The sequence below is a fragment of the Martes martes genome (assembly GCF_963455335.1).
Source record: "Martes martes genome assembly, chromosome: 4".
In the NCBI taxonomy this organism is placed as follows: domain Eukaryota; kingdom Metazoa; phylum Chordata; class Mammalia; order Carnivora; family Mustelidae; genus Martes; species Martes martes.
In genome coordinates, this window is record NC_137891.1 from 165895232 (window position 1) to 165909990 (window position 14759).

Genomic DNA, 14759 nt, shown 5'->3' on the forward strand with positions numbered 1-14759 from the left:
CTCACCCGTATGCCTGGGGGACGAGGTACTGCGGCCCATCTCCTGCCATGGGGGAAGGGTCTCGGGGATTGGTGGACAGCTTCGGAGGTGTCCTCTGGGGGTACGGATAGTTGGGCTGGACAAAGGGAATGTAGCTCAGCAGGGGAGTGTAGGAAGAGCGGAAAATCTGCTGTCCCATCTGCTGTGGATTGTACGGTGTCACCTGCAGGTCAGAGATGAGAGAGGGGCTGGGTCCAGCAGAGCCCACTGCTTCCAGACCTCCAGTTCCTGGCTCTAGCCCCAACCCCAATCCTGGCACCCCCCTCAGCCCCTGTGCCCGTTAGTCACTACAGGTGTCTATAAGGCACCCTGTTGGGATGGCAAAAGCCCAAGGCTCAGATTCCTATCTGAATGGCAAGATACTTAATTTGTCTGGGCCTCAGTTTCATCATCTATAGAATGGGCAAACATTCCCTTCACTGTACAGAGATTGAGTCGGTTGATAAAAGCAGAGACTGGTGCATAACAAAGAGCAAATAAATTTTATTTCCATTCTCTGGCCTGCCTCCCTACCTCTTCCTCTGTCAATAACCATCCAAAAAGCCCTTGTTCATTTTTAAGTCTTTTACTATCTCAAAAAAAAAAAAAAAAAAAGTCTGTTGAGATTTCTATGTCCCTGGCTTCTACCTCAGGATCTCAATAGACTCCAAGTCCAAGACAGCCCAGCTCAGTGGAAATGCCTGTGCCAGGTGATGGGAATATTCTTTGTTTGCCTGGTCCGGTAGGGTGGCCGCCAAGCCCACGTGTCTACTGGTTGACCACTTGAGCTGTGGCTGCTGTGAACCCGAGGAACTGAATTATACATTTTACTCGATTCAAATGTAAATAGCCATGCGTGGCTAGTGGCTGCAGTGTTGTATAGTGTGAGTGTAGGAGAAAGGACATACCCTAAATGACAGAGAGCTCATTACATCTCAGGCACTGTATTCTACTACTGACAGCTCCAAATGTCAGAAAATCTCTCGTGTATGGAGCTGACATCCATCCTCCTGGATGCTGAAGGGAGTTTCCATCAAAACTGGGGAAACTTCTGGGCTTCCTCTTTAAAAGCCAGAGTGTGGGGTCCAAGCTGCTGAGGGATTCAGCACACTGACAGCCTTCTCTCACCCTGCCTATCCTTATCTAATTAAAAAAAGCAAAACAAAAAAACAAAAACAAAAAAACACAAAGGCTCAGGCTCATTGAGGGCTTAGGGCAGGCCAGTCCCTTCCTATGGATTCTCTCATTTAAACTCCAAATAGCTTATGAGACAGGACCACAGCTCTTCCCATTCTAGAGATGAAGAAATGAGGTTCAGAGAAGATGACCTTGCATAGTGAGTGCTCCAAGTGTCTGAGTTGCAGTCGGAACCCCCAAGGCATGAGACTGGTACCCGTGCCCTGAACCGCACCTCGACACCTGTTCCCTTCAAAAGCCCAAGCCCCTCCCTCTGGGCCCTTCTCATGTCTCCCCTGGGGGACAGGTAGGACCTGGCGATGCTGGATGTGGGCCCCCAAACCCCAAGATGACGAGCTAAAGGTCCGAAAGAGCCAAGACCTCACAGAGAGAACCCAGGAAGGCACCTCCCAGGAAAGACGCAGAAATGGCAGAAAATGGGGGGCTGGTGGAGGTCCAGGCCTGGGAGGGGATTGTCAGGAAAGAGAAGCAGGTCCTGGAGTTCACATAAGCCTCCTGGAGGGATGTGTCCTTAACTCCGTGTAACTGGTAAACACCATAAAAAATGTCCCTCTGGAACCATGTCTGGGATATACTTTGCTGGCAAAAGCAATGACAGAATAGTGTGCCCAGAAAGTCACATCTGTATAAAAGGTTAGTGTAAATAGATGTCCCTGGAAAGGTCCTGAAGGAACCAGCAACAGCAGCCGCCTCTGAGACTTTTTTTTTTAGTTTTTTAATTTTGTACCATGTTCTTATATTACTTGTGTGTACAGATACACACACAAATGTAAGGTTGTCTCAACATGCTGTCTCTGGAGCTAGGGGGGCGTATTGTTGCTTGTGGAATGGGGATGACTGGGGGAGACCCTGGGAGCCAGGCTGTCGTCTCTCGTCTCTATTTTTCTTAAAGCCACACAGCCCCTACTGCTAGAAAAGTAGCTCTGGCTCACTTAACAAAGTAACCTGTACCTGTGGGCTCTTCTCTACCCTCTGGAACATTCCAACATACTTCAGGTCAGAGGTACAGTTTGCTCCCTGAGGGGAGAAAAGAGGCTTAGGGGTGTGAGTCTGAGCGTGGCTTCTGTCTACCTGTGTGTGAGCAGGGGCAAGACCTGCCTGGAGACACAGTGCAGTGTCAGCCTCTCTCCTCACACCCCCATTTCTGCCCCAAGACTTTCACTATCTCTGAATACACATGTGTGCCGCTTAGCGGCAGGCATAGACCTACATCTTCCTTTGTGTCTCTGTATCTGTGTGTGTCTGTCTCTGCGGCTTTATTCTGATACCATGTTTTTGTGTATGTGTGTACAAGAGGCAACAAGCCATGGTCATTGGCAGCATGGACTCTGAAGTTAGGCTGCCCAAGGTCAGACCCCGATTCTGTCATCGTGTAATTTTCGAGCGGATATCCTCTCCTGGCTTACCCATGGAAGTAGGGGGTGCCAGATTTAGCAAAAAAAAACAAACAAAAAAGACATCCCATTAGATGTGAATTTCAGATAACAGCAAATCATTTTTTCATATAACAAGGACCCATACAATGTTGGGGGCTTCCTTATACCAAAACTTTATTCACCATTTAACTGGATGTCTTCTATTTTTTTAATATTTTATTTATTTTTGAAGATTTTTATTTCTTATTTGTTTGACAGAGATTAAAAATAGGCAGAGAGGCAGGCAGAGAGAGAGGAGGAAGCAGGCTCCCTGCTGAGCAGAGAGCCCGATGCGGGACTCGATCCCAGGACCCTGAGATCATGACCTGAGCCGAAGACAGAGTCTCAACCCACTGAGCCACACAGGTGCCTCTGGATGTCTTCTATTTTAACTAACAAACTGACCCAGAAGGAGAGGAGTCCTCAGCCCCACCAATGCTGGGAAAAACCATGCGGTTTTCTTTGGCCAGGGGAAGGCAGGTGGATACTGCCATGTGCTAGCTCCAAGCTGATGCTCCCAGAAGCAGTGGGTGTTGCTGCTCACCTCTCCCGCTCTCCTGTCACCCACCTGAGGCAGGAGCAAAAGCTACTCTATCTTCAGCATGGTCCCCAAAGGGAGGCCCGTGAAACGGGCTTGAACCCAATCCCAGCCCAGCTCAACCAACCCACAGACCTATGAAGGAAAAATAAGTATTTATTGTTGAAAGTCTCTGGGATATTGAAGCTGTCTGTTGCCACAGCAAAAGCTAACTAGTATGTTAACTTTATGACCTTGCACACGTTACTTAATCTCTCTGTGCCTCAGTTTCTTCATTTCTAACCTATTCCACAGGGTGGCTGTGAAGTTCATGCAGGTAAAGCCCTTGGAGAAGGGCTGGGACACGGTGAGGGCCATGGAAGCACCAGCATCTAGCACCTAGGGACATAGGTTTGTTTCCAAGTGCATGCTGGGCTTCATGTCTGTTCTCTGGGGCCAAGGGCAGGCCAGAAAATCTGGCTGGTGACCTGCTGGACCAAGACGAGGAAGCAGATGGCCTTCTGACCTGAAGGCCTTCATGGTGCTGGGACAGAGGTGAGGAGGTTGTGTCCTTACCTGTCGGGAGTAACAGCCCAGTTGGGGATGCAGGGCCTGCTGATAGGGCATCCTGGCTGCTCGCTGTGGGTACAGGCCCTGCGGGGAGAAGGGGGAGGCTCAGCGCAGGGGGGGCAAAGGGCTCCCCACCAGAGAGCAGCAGCCACTTGGCCCAGGTTCCCGCTCACAATGCCTGGATTGCCAGCCTGCTCGAGTCCATACCACCACACTGCTAGCCAGACCCCTCCATCGTCTCTCCAGCCACCAGGCTGAGCAGGCGCAACTCATACCACACAGAAAGCCCCTGCTGAGCAGGATTCATAGCCTTTCAGGGGAGTGTTTAAGGGGAGAGGGATCTGATGGTCTCTTGAATCCCAGATCCGCCCCCTTGGTGGCTGTGTAACTTGGGAAAGTCACTTTAATTCTCTGAGCCTTTTTTCCCTTGTCCATAAAATTATGTGTGTTCAAACAGGTAGGGCCTGTGAAGGTAGCCAAATTATCTCTGTTGTTATCTATACCCTTTTTCTAAGTGCCTTTCCCCAGACTGCAGTCCTGCCCCAAGATGTGAGGCATCGATGAGCCTCTGCGTGTGTGCGTGTCCTGGTTTGCCTCCATGTTTGTTTTGGCACGTCGACATGGGTGCTTCTACTCGTGTCTGCCGCTGTGTGTTTCGGGAGTATTAGGCTGGGTCTCTGTGGCTGTGTGTCTGCACACCCACACATTCACCCGTGTCTGCTCCTTATGACGAGGACCGGCAGGAAGAAAAATGAGTTAGTGCCTCCAACGGGCTTAGAACCGTGCCCAGCGCGTAGCAAGGGTTCTGTGAATGTTTGGTATTTTCAGCATCGCTCACTGCTCCCCCACCTTGAAGAGGTGGTTGGGCCAGTTCAGCCGAATGGGAAGTAGAATCTTTATTCAGAACTCCATCTGGGGTGGCCCTGGGCGCCCATGTGTACACACACACACACACACACACACACACACACAGACACAGCTGGCTACTGTGGGTGGGGTCAGATCATAGTCCCTCCAGGCTCAGACTGCCTCTACCTAAGACACAGCTCAAAGCAGCCCTCAGGCCAGTATGTCTTTCCAGAAGATTCCAAACCCTGAGATGGTGCCCCCATTCTGGGCAGGCTTGTGACAATTATCAAAGCGTTGATGACTGACATTGTGCCCTTGATGACTTCTTCAGCACCCATGGGCTGACATGGGGCCCATCGTCCAGGTCCCCGAGTGTACGCAACCTCTAGAGCCTGCCCTGGCTCTCTGCTCCCAGGTGACTGACACAGGCCTTGGTCGGGCTGCTCCCACTGCCACCAGCCCCTTTACCTGTGGCCAGAGCACCAGCTCCCCTTCTCTGCAAGCCCTGTGGCCCCGGGGCAACTCTGCTCACCACCATGACCACAGCCTGGTCTCTGCGCCCCCCGCCAGGGCCTAAACCTGAACCAAGCAGTCAGACAGGCGGGTCCCCTGCAGCTGTTCCGGTGCACGGTGAGCTCCGACTGCCCATCTCCCTCCTGGTCAGCCTGGGCTCTGCGTGCACAGCCAACTCCCCAGGGCCACCGTCCTCCCCACACCCGGGTTGGGCTGCGCCTGGGGCCCATGCAAGACAAACAGCCGCCCATCCCTGCTCCACCCTGGATGGGTTTGCAGGAGTCTGGACCGCATGCATCAGTGTGAGGGGCGCGCTCTCCGACCTTCGGGACATTTCTAGTTGTTCAAATTGCAATTCTGCAATTCTGTAAAATCACAAGCAAGGGTAAATAAACATTCATTCTTCTTTGCTTGAGGTCACGGCCCCTTTCTACCTTCCCTCCTTAACTGGGAACAGAGTTCCTTTATGCCAAGCAGCAGCCTGGGAGCCTCCGGAGCTCCTTGGTGCTGCGGACTTAGTCTTCCATGGCTCTGCATCGCTCCACAGTGGAGCTCTGAGTAAATTGGATTTGGGACCTCATCTTTATTCCTAACACCACGCAGGAGAAGAGACAAGGATAGACCGTTCCCTGTTTCTCCTCTCTGTCTCCTCAAGGTCTGTGGAGCTCCCTGACCCTGCTTCCTAGGAAAATCAGGCTGAATAATAATAAAAACCAACATCTGTATCATACTTTAGACTTTTCAAAGCCCTTTTTCACCCGTGGACTCAATTAACCTTACAACTGAGTCCATGCCACTGCCACCGTCGCTGCTGCTAATTGCTATGAGCCCATTCCACAAGTGAGGAGACCAGGGCTCAGAGCATTTAGCGAACTGGAGCTTGCCCAGAGCCACCCAGCTTGAAAGCAGCAGATTTCCTTAAACGCCAAGTCTGCCAGTTCCAGAAACTGCCTTCTTTTTATTATGTCAGGCCCCTTGATGAGTCGTCTTGAAGCTGGACGGCATTGTGAAATCCTGAGAAGCTTCGAGAAGGTAAATGGCCCTGTTCTCCCTCGCTACCCGGGAGGGTCAGTTTCTCCAGCCGAGGCCAGGAAGCCTTAGAGGCAGCTGTGCGCTGCAAACACCGGCATCTCTGAAAACAAAGGACCTTCATGCTCAGATAATACGTTCGAATCTCACTCCCTCCAAAAAGCCAAGCCAGAGACAATGGACATAGCAAGGAGCTCTTAGCCACTCTTTATAACGTGAGCCAGCGTGCATCTGCTTTATACGCTGAGCCCCGAGTGCACTTAGAGCGAATCGGTTTACAATGTATAAAATGATGCGGTTGCTTCTCTTCCTGGGTTGGGGGTGGGGTGCACATAGTGCTGGTCTGCGACTTGTGCCTGACCTGTGCTGGACTCTGGGCATCGCAGTCATCTGTGAACGCCCTCACCTGGCCGACGCCCAGCCTGTGGTTAGGGTGGAGCCAAGGCTTTAAATTACTTCAACGAATGAGTAAACATAAATAAAAAGGAACACATCGCTGAGTAGGTGAGTAAAGGACTGAAGAGTGAAGGAGCAAACACAGAAACGCCAGGATGGGGAGTACTGGAGAAGAGGTCTGGGGACCGAGGAGGGAGTGAACAGGGCAGTTCTCTCAAGACCTGAGAAAGGACAAGACAGATACAGGACTGACTCGCGCTAGCCTCCCCCTCCATCATGCTTCATGGCAGCCCCAGCTCGAGGCTCTCCATCCTGCAGGGGGAGGGGGTGGGCACTTGTCCTCTTTAACAAACAAACAAAAAGGCTTGAAAACAAAACATCAGAGAGAAAGACAGACACTTCAATGAACTCTGTGAGTTTCTGTTTAAGCTTCTGGGGCTGAGTCTGGTGGTCCAGCTCAGAGAGGCTCTATGTGGGGTAGAGAAGATCTGCCTTCTGCACAGAGGACACCTGAGCCCAAGGCTTGCCGCTCTGTTGTAAAGGAGATGACACAGGGATCCAAGGAGTCGTGTGAGCGGAAGGGACACAGAGACTGGGTGAGATAATTTGCAGGTGTATTGTCTTCTCTGTGTGCCCTCTCCACGCTTTCCTGGGACAGCCCAGGGTAGCAGGCCCCCAAGGACCTGTGTGTAAAAGTTGGTGTATCCCGCCCATATACCTATGTGCCATTCTGGAGAGTCTGGGGCAGAGGCCAGTAGACCAAGAAATCTTAGATGCTGAGCACCTTTCCTGGAGAAACTGAGCACAATCTAAAGGGACTGTTGAAGCTGTTGAATTGAACTAAGGTTTAAACCAGAGTGGACACTGATTTGATTTTTTTCCTCCTTCTGTCCAGTGGGCGGCAGCTCTTAAGGGAGATTGACTTAATAGACAAACTAAAGAAACTGCATTTTCCTGTATAAATAAGTTCCATGAGTAAAATTTCCAGGAGCCCTGCTCCTCGTCTTTCACCGTCCCTTTGCGTCTGGTCATGAACTCCCTTTAGGCTAGGAGCCCCAGACTGTGAATGCGTGCCAGGCCACGGGAGCTGGTACAAGCTAAGACTACTCAGATGTCCTATAAATAAGGTGGTCATATAGATTGGTATCCACCCCAGGACACTTGGGAGTGAAAAGGGGGGTACTTAGAATAATTATGTTGGGACAAAAGACCAAAGCCAGGACTGTCCCAAGTACTCTAGGATACACATCATCTAACTCTAAAGGAAGTGACAGCAGGTGGGTGGGAAATAAGGACTATGCCCTCATCCCATGCTGGGAGCCCAAGGGCTTCACAGGTCAACACTAGCAAAGCAGAGGTGAGGGAACCTCTCACTCACCTGATACTCACCTGATACTGCGGGAAGGTGGAGTGATTCGTGAACACAGGAGGAGGCGGGTAGTTCAGGTTGAGCCAGAGTGGCTGGTTCAGGGTGGCTGAGGTCAAGGCTGTAGCAAAGCGTGGGGTGAAAACATTCCCTGTGTACTTGAGGTTGCTCTTGTCGGCCACCGTCACAGGTGGGTTAACTGTGAGTCACAGGAGAGGGAGAGTGTCTCAGGGACTGCGGAAGGAGGAGGCCAACACACCCAAAGCACCAGGGCCACCCCGGGGTTCCTGTTCTCAGATGTCAGGTCCTTTAAACTCCAAGAGGGTTCCTCAAAGTGTGAGGGACTTTCCAGCTACGGGAAAATGTCGTTCACACACACCTGGCCAATTTGGAAGAGGTGCGAATCCCAGCATGGTCTGGCTTAGAGTTCTTTCTCCATCATTCGCTAGTAAAGGAGATGGTTTAGCAAGAGAAAACAATACACCAGGTTGCTAGGGCTATAGTTGACCCATGTAGAAAACCAAATGCTTCTCAGTGCTTTATAAAAATCCAGTTTTATACCAACAATTGCTATGCTGCTGGAATTCATACTAACCGAATTATTAAAGCAGCCCCCTGAGGTCATACACTTTGGCCACATTGAGGACCTTACCCAGGTTATATATAACTGACACGGTATGACCCCAAATTAGTCTGAATGGATGAGATCTGGTTGGGTTGTTCTAGGATATGAATCCTCGATTCTCTCCCTCTGTCCTGTGGGCTTCTAGAGTCAAAGATGGGACCTCAACTTCCCCTTAGGAACATCTTTTGGGGGAAAGGAGGTTTGACGGAGACAGACGTAGGGAGAGAAAGGAGGGACACAGATAACCTCAGTGTAGGAATCATCCGAAGCATGGATTTTTCCTTGGCATGAACAACTTGAGGGCATAGAGGTATGCTGGCTCAGGGCTGTAGTCAAACTGACCCCTCGTGGCCCCCCTGGGACCCTGAAATTCACCTGCATTCCTCTAGAAGTGGTAGTCCTGATAAGGGACATGGGAGAGAGTCATTCCCCCATTCTATGAGCTTAAAAACAGACGCCCAGAGAAAGCCAGTGACTGGCCCTTGGATGAGGCAGCCATTTGGTGGCGGAACCGTCATGGGGCTATGAGAGTGTCTGGAATCCCCTTCTTCTCCAGCCCCTCCCCCCACAGGGCCAGCTTACGTTTCAACTCCAGTCCGTCCACCTCCACTTTGCTGCGAAGCTTTAGCTGCATGCTTGGGTTTTTGGCGGCCCCAAGAAACTCATAGAGCAGGTTCTTCTCGGCTGGCCATGCAGGCTTCTTGGCTGGTAGAGCCGTGGTCACAGAGCCCACTGGGTCACTGCACCCCTCTTCGCCGCAGGTGTCCTTCCGGCTCTGGGGCCACTGACTGAGAAAGAGGCTCTCTCGACCCTTGGTCGGCTCCTTGATGCCAGAGTTCCATTCTATGGCAGGGGAAGAGAAACTGAGTCAATGGGTCTGGGAGGCCACAGGCTGGATGTGAGGAGCACTTTCTTGTGGACAAAGTGACAGGTCCTCCCTAGCACACACCTGTGGCTCAAACCGCTCTGGGGTCTCCCTTCCAGCCCAAGCCAGTCCTAGTCTCCTCCCTGAAGCCTTCATGGACCACTGCCCATCACAGGCTTCCCCTCTCACGTGTGCAAACGTGGATCCGTCCGTCCATCCATCCTCTCTTCCTTCCATGCAAACTTCCTTCCTTCCAATTACCTTCTTTTCTTCTCTCTCTTTCTCTCCTCCCTCCCCTTTTCTCCGCTTTCTTTCCTTTCTACCTTTTTTCTTTCTTCTCTCCCTCTTTTATTTCTCCCTTCCCTTTTTACGGAGCTGCCTTCAGCCCCGCCGCCTGGCTCCGTGGGGAAGACTCGCAGCTTCTATAGAACACGTGGCCCAGCTGAGGTCCGGCCCCTCACCGTGGACTCTACTCCTGCTTTGGTGCTCACGGGTGAACCCGCCCGTTTGTCAGCACCAGGCCCTGACCTGAGTACTGAGGACACCGATGAGTCAGAGCCAGACTCAGGCCTGCAGGAGCTCACAACAAGGAGGGAGAGAGAGACAGACCCAGAAATAGCTCCAGGACAAGGCAGATGGGAACTGTGAGGTGACAGAGGGACACAGTGGGAGAAGAGGGTGGCTGAGACGGCTTCTCTCAGAGAGGGTCAGAGGGTTTCCAGAAGGAAGTGGGTCTTCTGTGAGGCCTTCCGTCCAGGAGTACAGGGAGATGGCATGGCAGGGGCGGGCATCAGAGAGACAGAGCAAGTGCATGTCCACACAGTGCATGCAGCTGGGGCCAGGCCCGGGTCCCTCTGCAAACAGACAGAGCAGTCCCCTGGTGTGGGATGCTGCCTGGACCCCACAGCAGTGATTTTTTCCACAGCAGTGATTTTTTCACCTTGATTTCCTTTCGAGCAAAGGGACTCATTCTTCAAACAAAATTAGCTATGGGCGAAATTGTATTTATGTGGGTTTGTTTGTTTTTAAGGCAATGTCTGGCTGAAGTAGTGCTCTCCACTCCTTTCCCAGCCTGGAGGCTTTGCAGGTCTCCATGGAGCTTGGCTGGGAAAGAGCGCTGGACACCCAGCAAGGACCTCAGATTGTTCCCGGAGCAGCTGGATCAGAGGACCTGTGCCCAGGGTCACCTGTTGGAAATGGATTGGATCCCTCCAGCTTGTGCCCCCACTGCAGGCCAGTGGTCTTGTGGCTAAGTCTGAATAGGACTGGCCTGCCCTCCTAGCACCATCCCAGCGAAGGAAAGAGTGCTCCAGCCTGAGCCAATTTAGAAGAAAATGACATTTTTAGCAAAACATGTCCCTGGAGTCTCTTCCAAGAGTTTCTCTGGTTGCCAAGTTTAGCCCCCAGCCAGTGTGCTGAAATAACAGTACCCACTAATAATAGCCTTTTCCCCAGAGACCCACACACCTGCCGTCTCTCACACACCTCCCGTTGCCTTGAACAGGCCTGCCACTCACTCAACTCCAAAGCTCCCTCTTTCAACGTCTGTGTACACAGACAGACAGAAGACAGACACGCACGCATTCTTGCCTGTTGTTCCTCTGCCTCACTTACGTGTGCACAACGATGCACACAAGATGAATACACAGAGATACACACACACAGACACACTCGGATGCCCCCACACCCACATTTTCTCTAACACACCTACATCTATAAAACGTCCTTTGGCACACCTTTGCCCACACATCTATACATAGACACACACACACACACACACATAGTGGGGAGGGTGGTTGGATAGGATGACCTCCAAGCTGGCAGCCCCATCCCACAGAGAGCTATCCAGGTGTCCTTCCTGGAGAAGGAGGTAGTAGGAAAGTCTCACGCTCTGGGCAGGGTTCAACTGTCACACACAGAACTCACAAAAAGCCCTCTGAGTCCCAGGGGCCTTCCCAGGACCCAGAGTCCAGCTTGCTGTCCCCAGCTCTGATTCCTTGGCCTTCCCAGAACGTTCCAGAACACAGAACATGCACCTCTTTTCTTAAGGAGATGGATTCGGGCCCTCCCAACACAGCATCTCAGTTATCAATCCATGCTTACAGCCTGGGGGTGATTTTTCTTTTGGTTGACATATGATCAACTCTCCTAAAGACTGCTGACTGTAAGCAAATGCCTCTGCCATCAGTCTGCCTTGGAACCATCCAGTCTGAGTGGCTGGATCACAACAAGCAGAACCTGGAGGTGGGGTGGGGGGAACTTGGGAGGTGGCTGGGCTTTCGGGAAAGGGTGTGGACTCCTCAGTTAGCAGGTGGAAAGACACTGTTCTAGGGTTCAGGAGTCCCAGGGAACAAGTTCAGGGCCAGCAGTCTGAATGGCATGTGGAGAGTTTGCACATACCCCCCAATCCCGGCCCCAGAGTGAGGACCAGTCCTTGTGGTCAGAACAGATGCCTCCATCGGAAGCCAGATGACCCCAGCTGCTAATCACACTTCCCTCCTATCCTGCTTAAAGTCCCTATGCTGCAGTTTCAGCTGGGGTAAATGCCTCCGTTAGTGTATTCTGCATGCCTGGATTCAAAAAACAAGCCAGTTACCACATGTGCCTCTATCTCCTCTCAAAGTGTGTTGGGATCAAGGCCACTGTGTTTGCTTCCACAAGCCGTGTCCCCATACATGGGCATCCAGCAGAGGGGGACACACACAGTGTGCTGAAAACCGCTTGCACTTGGGGACTGTGTGCATCAGAGAGACCATCATGTCTAACTCTGTTCAAAGATGCTGCGTGCACCTGCTGCAGCCCTAATGGGCTCTCCGGCAGGTTCCTCCCTGCAAGCCCGCTCACTAGCCCGGCCCCCAGCCGCACTCACCCATTAAGAGGTGCCCCTCCATGGTGGACTCAGCCTCGGGCTTGGAGCAGATCTTGGCAAACACCGGGAGCTGCCTCTTCTGAGCAGGGAGCTCAGGAAGCTTGTCAGGGGGTACAGGAGGCGGGGGCGGCAGCAGGAGGAAGGGGCCCAGCCCTGTGGGTTCCCTGGGTCCCTGGCCACGGAACATGCTGTTCTGCAGGAAGTCTTTGATGGCCCTGGTCTCCTCCAGCACCACCTTGTTGTCAGGAGCCTTAGCTGCCTCTGCGGACCTCAGGGGGAACTGCGCCAGGAGCTTGTTGATTTCCGAGTTGGAGGTGCCCAGGATGTGGCCCCCGTCTTCTGTCCCCTTAACACTCTTGACCTTGGCAGCACGCAGAATGCCCGTGACTGTAGACATGACAGAATCGCAGTCCTGCCGGCTGCTGATCACGGACATGGCCACCTTCGGATCCAGAAGGGTGTCGGCGGCAAGGATGGTGGCTCCTGGGTACTCACTGCTGTCTGCCAGCGGGGGAGGTGCGAGAAGGCAGGGAGCCGGCTGTCTGGGCCCCTCAGGGGAAGTGCTGGGTGCCTCCAGCTCCCCCGAGGTCTCCGTGACTAAGATGAGGTGCTCTTTGGTCAGGCTCAAGAATTCCTGCTCCACCAACAGGGAGATCTCATCTTTGTCACGGCTGAGCTCCAGAGCTCTGCAAACAGTCAGAAAGAGGTGGCTTTAGTGTCAGCTCACTCGGGGGTTGGGGGTGCCTGTAGCAGGCCCCAGGCCACAGGGAAAGGAGGCAGAGAGAACACATCTCCAGGTAAGAGAAACCCACTGCTTTCTCAAGAGGGAAAATGAACAAACAACGGATTCCCAAGATGTTTCTAGGTCCCCAGCAGGGCGGGCACCAAGAGCACAGTTCTGGGAATCGGGACATCGGGGTCCTCTCCAGATGCTCCATCTTGCTAAGTAACCTGAGCCTCAATTTCAGTCCCTCCCTCCCTGTTCAGTTGTGCCCGGGACCTGAAGCAATGAAAGACCAGCCACATTGGGGTTGGAAATGAGTCAACAGCCCTGAGCACAGAGGCCAGAGTGCTGGGGCTGAGCCCTGGGAGTAAAGGGCTGGACGGGTGCCCTGGCTCCCTCACTTCCCCGATATGACCCTGGGCAGGTCACTCAGCATCTCCATGCCCTGTCTCCTCATCCGGTCAACAAGAATATCAGAGATGGCAAAGCACTTTGGCGTAGGGTAAGGCTGACCCAAGGTGTGTCAGCCTGGTTGGATCCTGGAGACCGCACTGTGGTCCCTGTGGGTGGAGACCTGTGGCTCCCCGCAGGCTGGCACGGCCCTCTGACCAGATCACGGCATCTGGACTAAGCCTCACCTCTTGGGAGCGCAGGAGTCGTTTGGTCCCTGCACGGATTCACAGGCATCTCCCTGAACTCCCACACCAGCCTCTACCCACACCTCCAACACTGGGCCCCAGCTGGACCCCTGATGGTCAACACCAGCCTGATGGGCCCGATGGGGCCCAGGGACTCTAGGCTCTTGCTTGCTGGCTCTTTCCAGATGGGGGAGAGGATGTCAATCATGTTGGCCTGGCGTCTTTGGCCAGGGGGCACCTTCCTCCCTGACATGGTCAGAAGGACCATGGCAACCTAGCTTAAAACCATCTGCTTTCCATATGTGATGGGCTCCCAGAAAAAGTGGCTGAGGTGGTCTACAAAGAGCATTCTGGAAACTGCTCAGTGCCCCTGGGGGAGGGTGGTGAAGGCAATGAGGAAGGGGCAGGGGGAAGATGAAAGTGCCCACGAGGGGAGCTTAGCCATGGGGGAGGCCAGGAGCACACCCCTACCCTGACGGTTCCTCCCCAGTGCTCAGTGAGTCCCTCGAACAGGGACCATGAATCCTGCCGGCCGGGATGTGCCTTCCTCATAATGCTCTTCGTGTGTGAGCACGTGCCTCGCCCATGCAAAAGAACAGATGCGCACACTTATGGACATGTTTGATGAGCACACACACGTACAGGTGCAAAACGACTCCTGTCTGAGCACACGCGGAGCCAGGGAAAAAGTCACTGTACTTGACAACCACTCAGAACGGGCACAGCAGACAGTCCCAGGTTCTCCCAGCTGCGCCAGGCATTACCCCCTTAGTTGCTGGGTCCTCGTGAGGTCCGGGGGGTCCTGGGAAAGGAGCTGGATGGCCAGAGTCCTCAGGAAACACAGGGAAGAGCATGTCACCACTTAACCAACTGACCACCAGCCCCGCAGTTGGCCTCGGCAGACATAGAAGCAGAGACGGGCCAGAAGAAAGAAGATTCCAGCCAAGTAGACCTGGGTCTCCATCGGGCACTAATGCCTATTCATGTCAGACCTGGAACCTCAGGACCTCCTCTGTAGCCTGGGCATGACACCTGAACCAAGGTTGTGATGCTGGGGTGAGAACCTGGGGAGGCAACCCAGGTGTGAGCTTGGCACGTGTCCTCTGGGAGCTCCCAAAGGCGGCATTGCTGCAGGGACATGGGGCTGTCTTTCACTCTGGTTCTCTCG

The 14759-nt window shown here is 53.1% G+C and overlaps 1 protein-coding gene across 1 annotated transcript in view; it reads right to left on the reverse strand.

Moving 5' to 3' along the window:
• Positions 1-14759, reverse strand: part of LOC308342270 (uncharacterized protein C1orf94) — a gene marked incomplete at its 5' end in the record, with an annotated part of 39653 nt that overhangs the window by 6163 nt on the left and 18731 nt on the right. Inside the window, 5 exons of the mRNA XM_080802591.1 lie at positions 6-202; positions 3724-3801; positions 7894-8069; positions 9078-9338; positions 12230-12915. Coding sequence (XP_080658717.1) covers positions 6-202; positions 3724-3801; positions 7894-8069; positions 9078-9338; positions 12230-12915 — 1398 coding nt within the window. The remainder of the gene's footprint in view (positions 1-5; positions 203-3723; positions 3802-7893; positions 8070-9077; positions 9339-12229; positions 12916-14759) is intronic.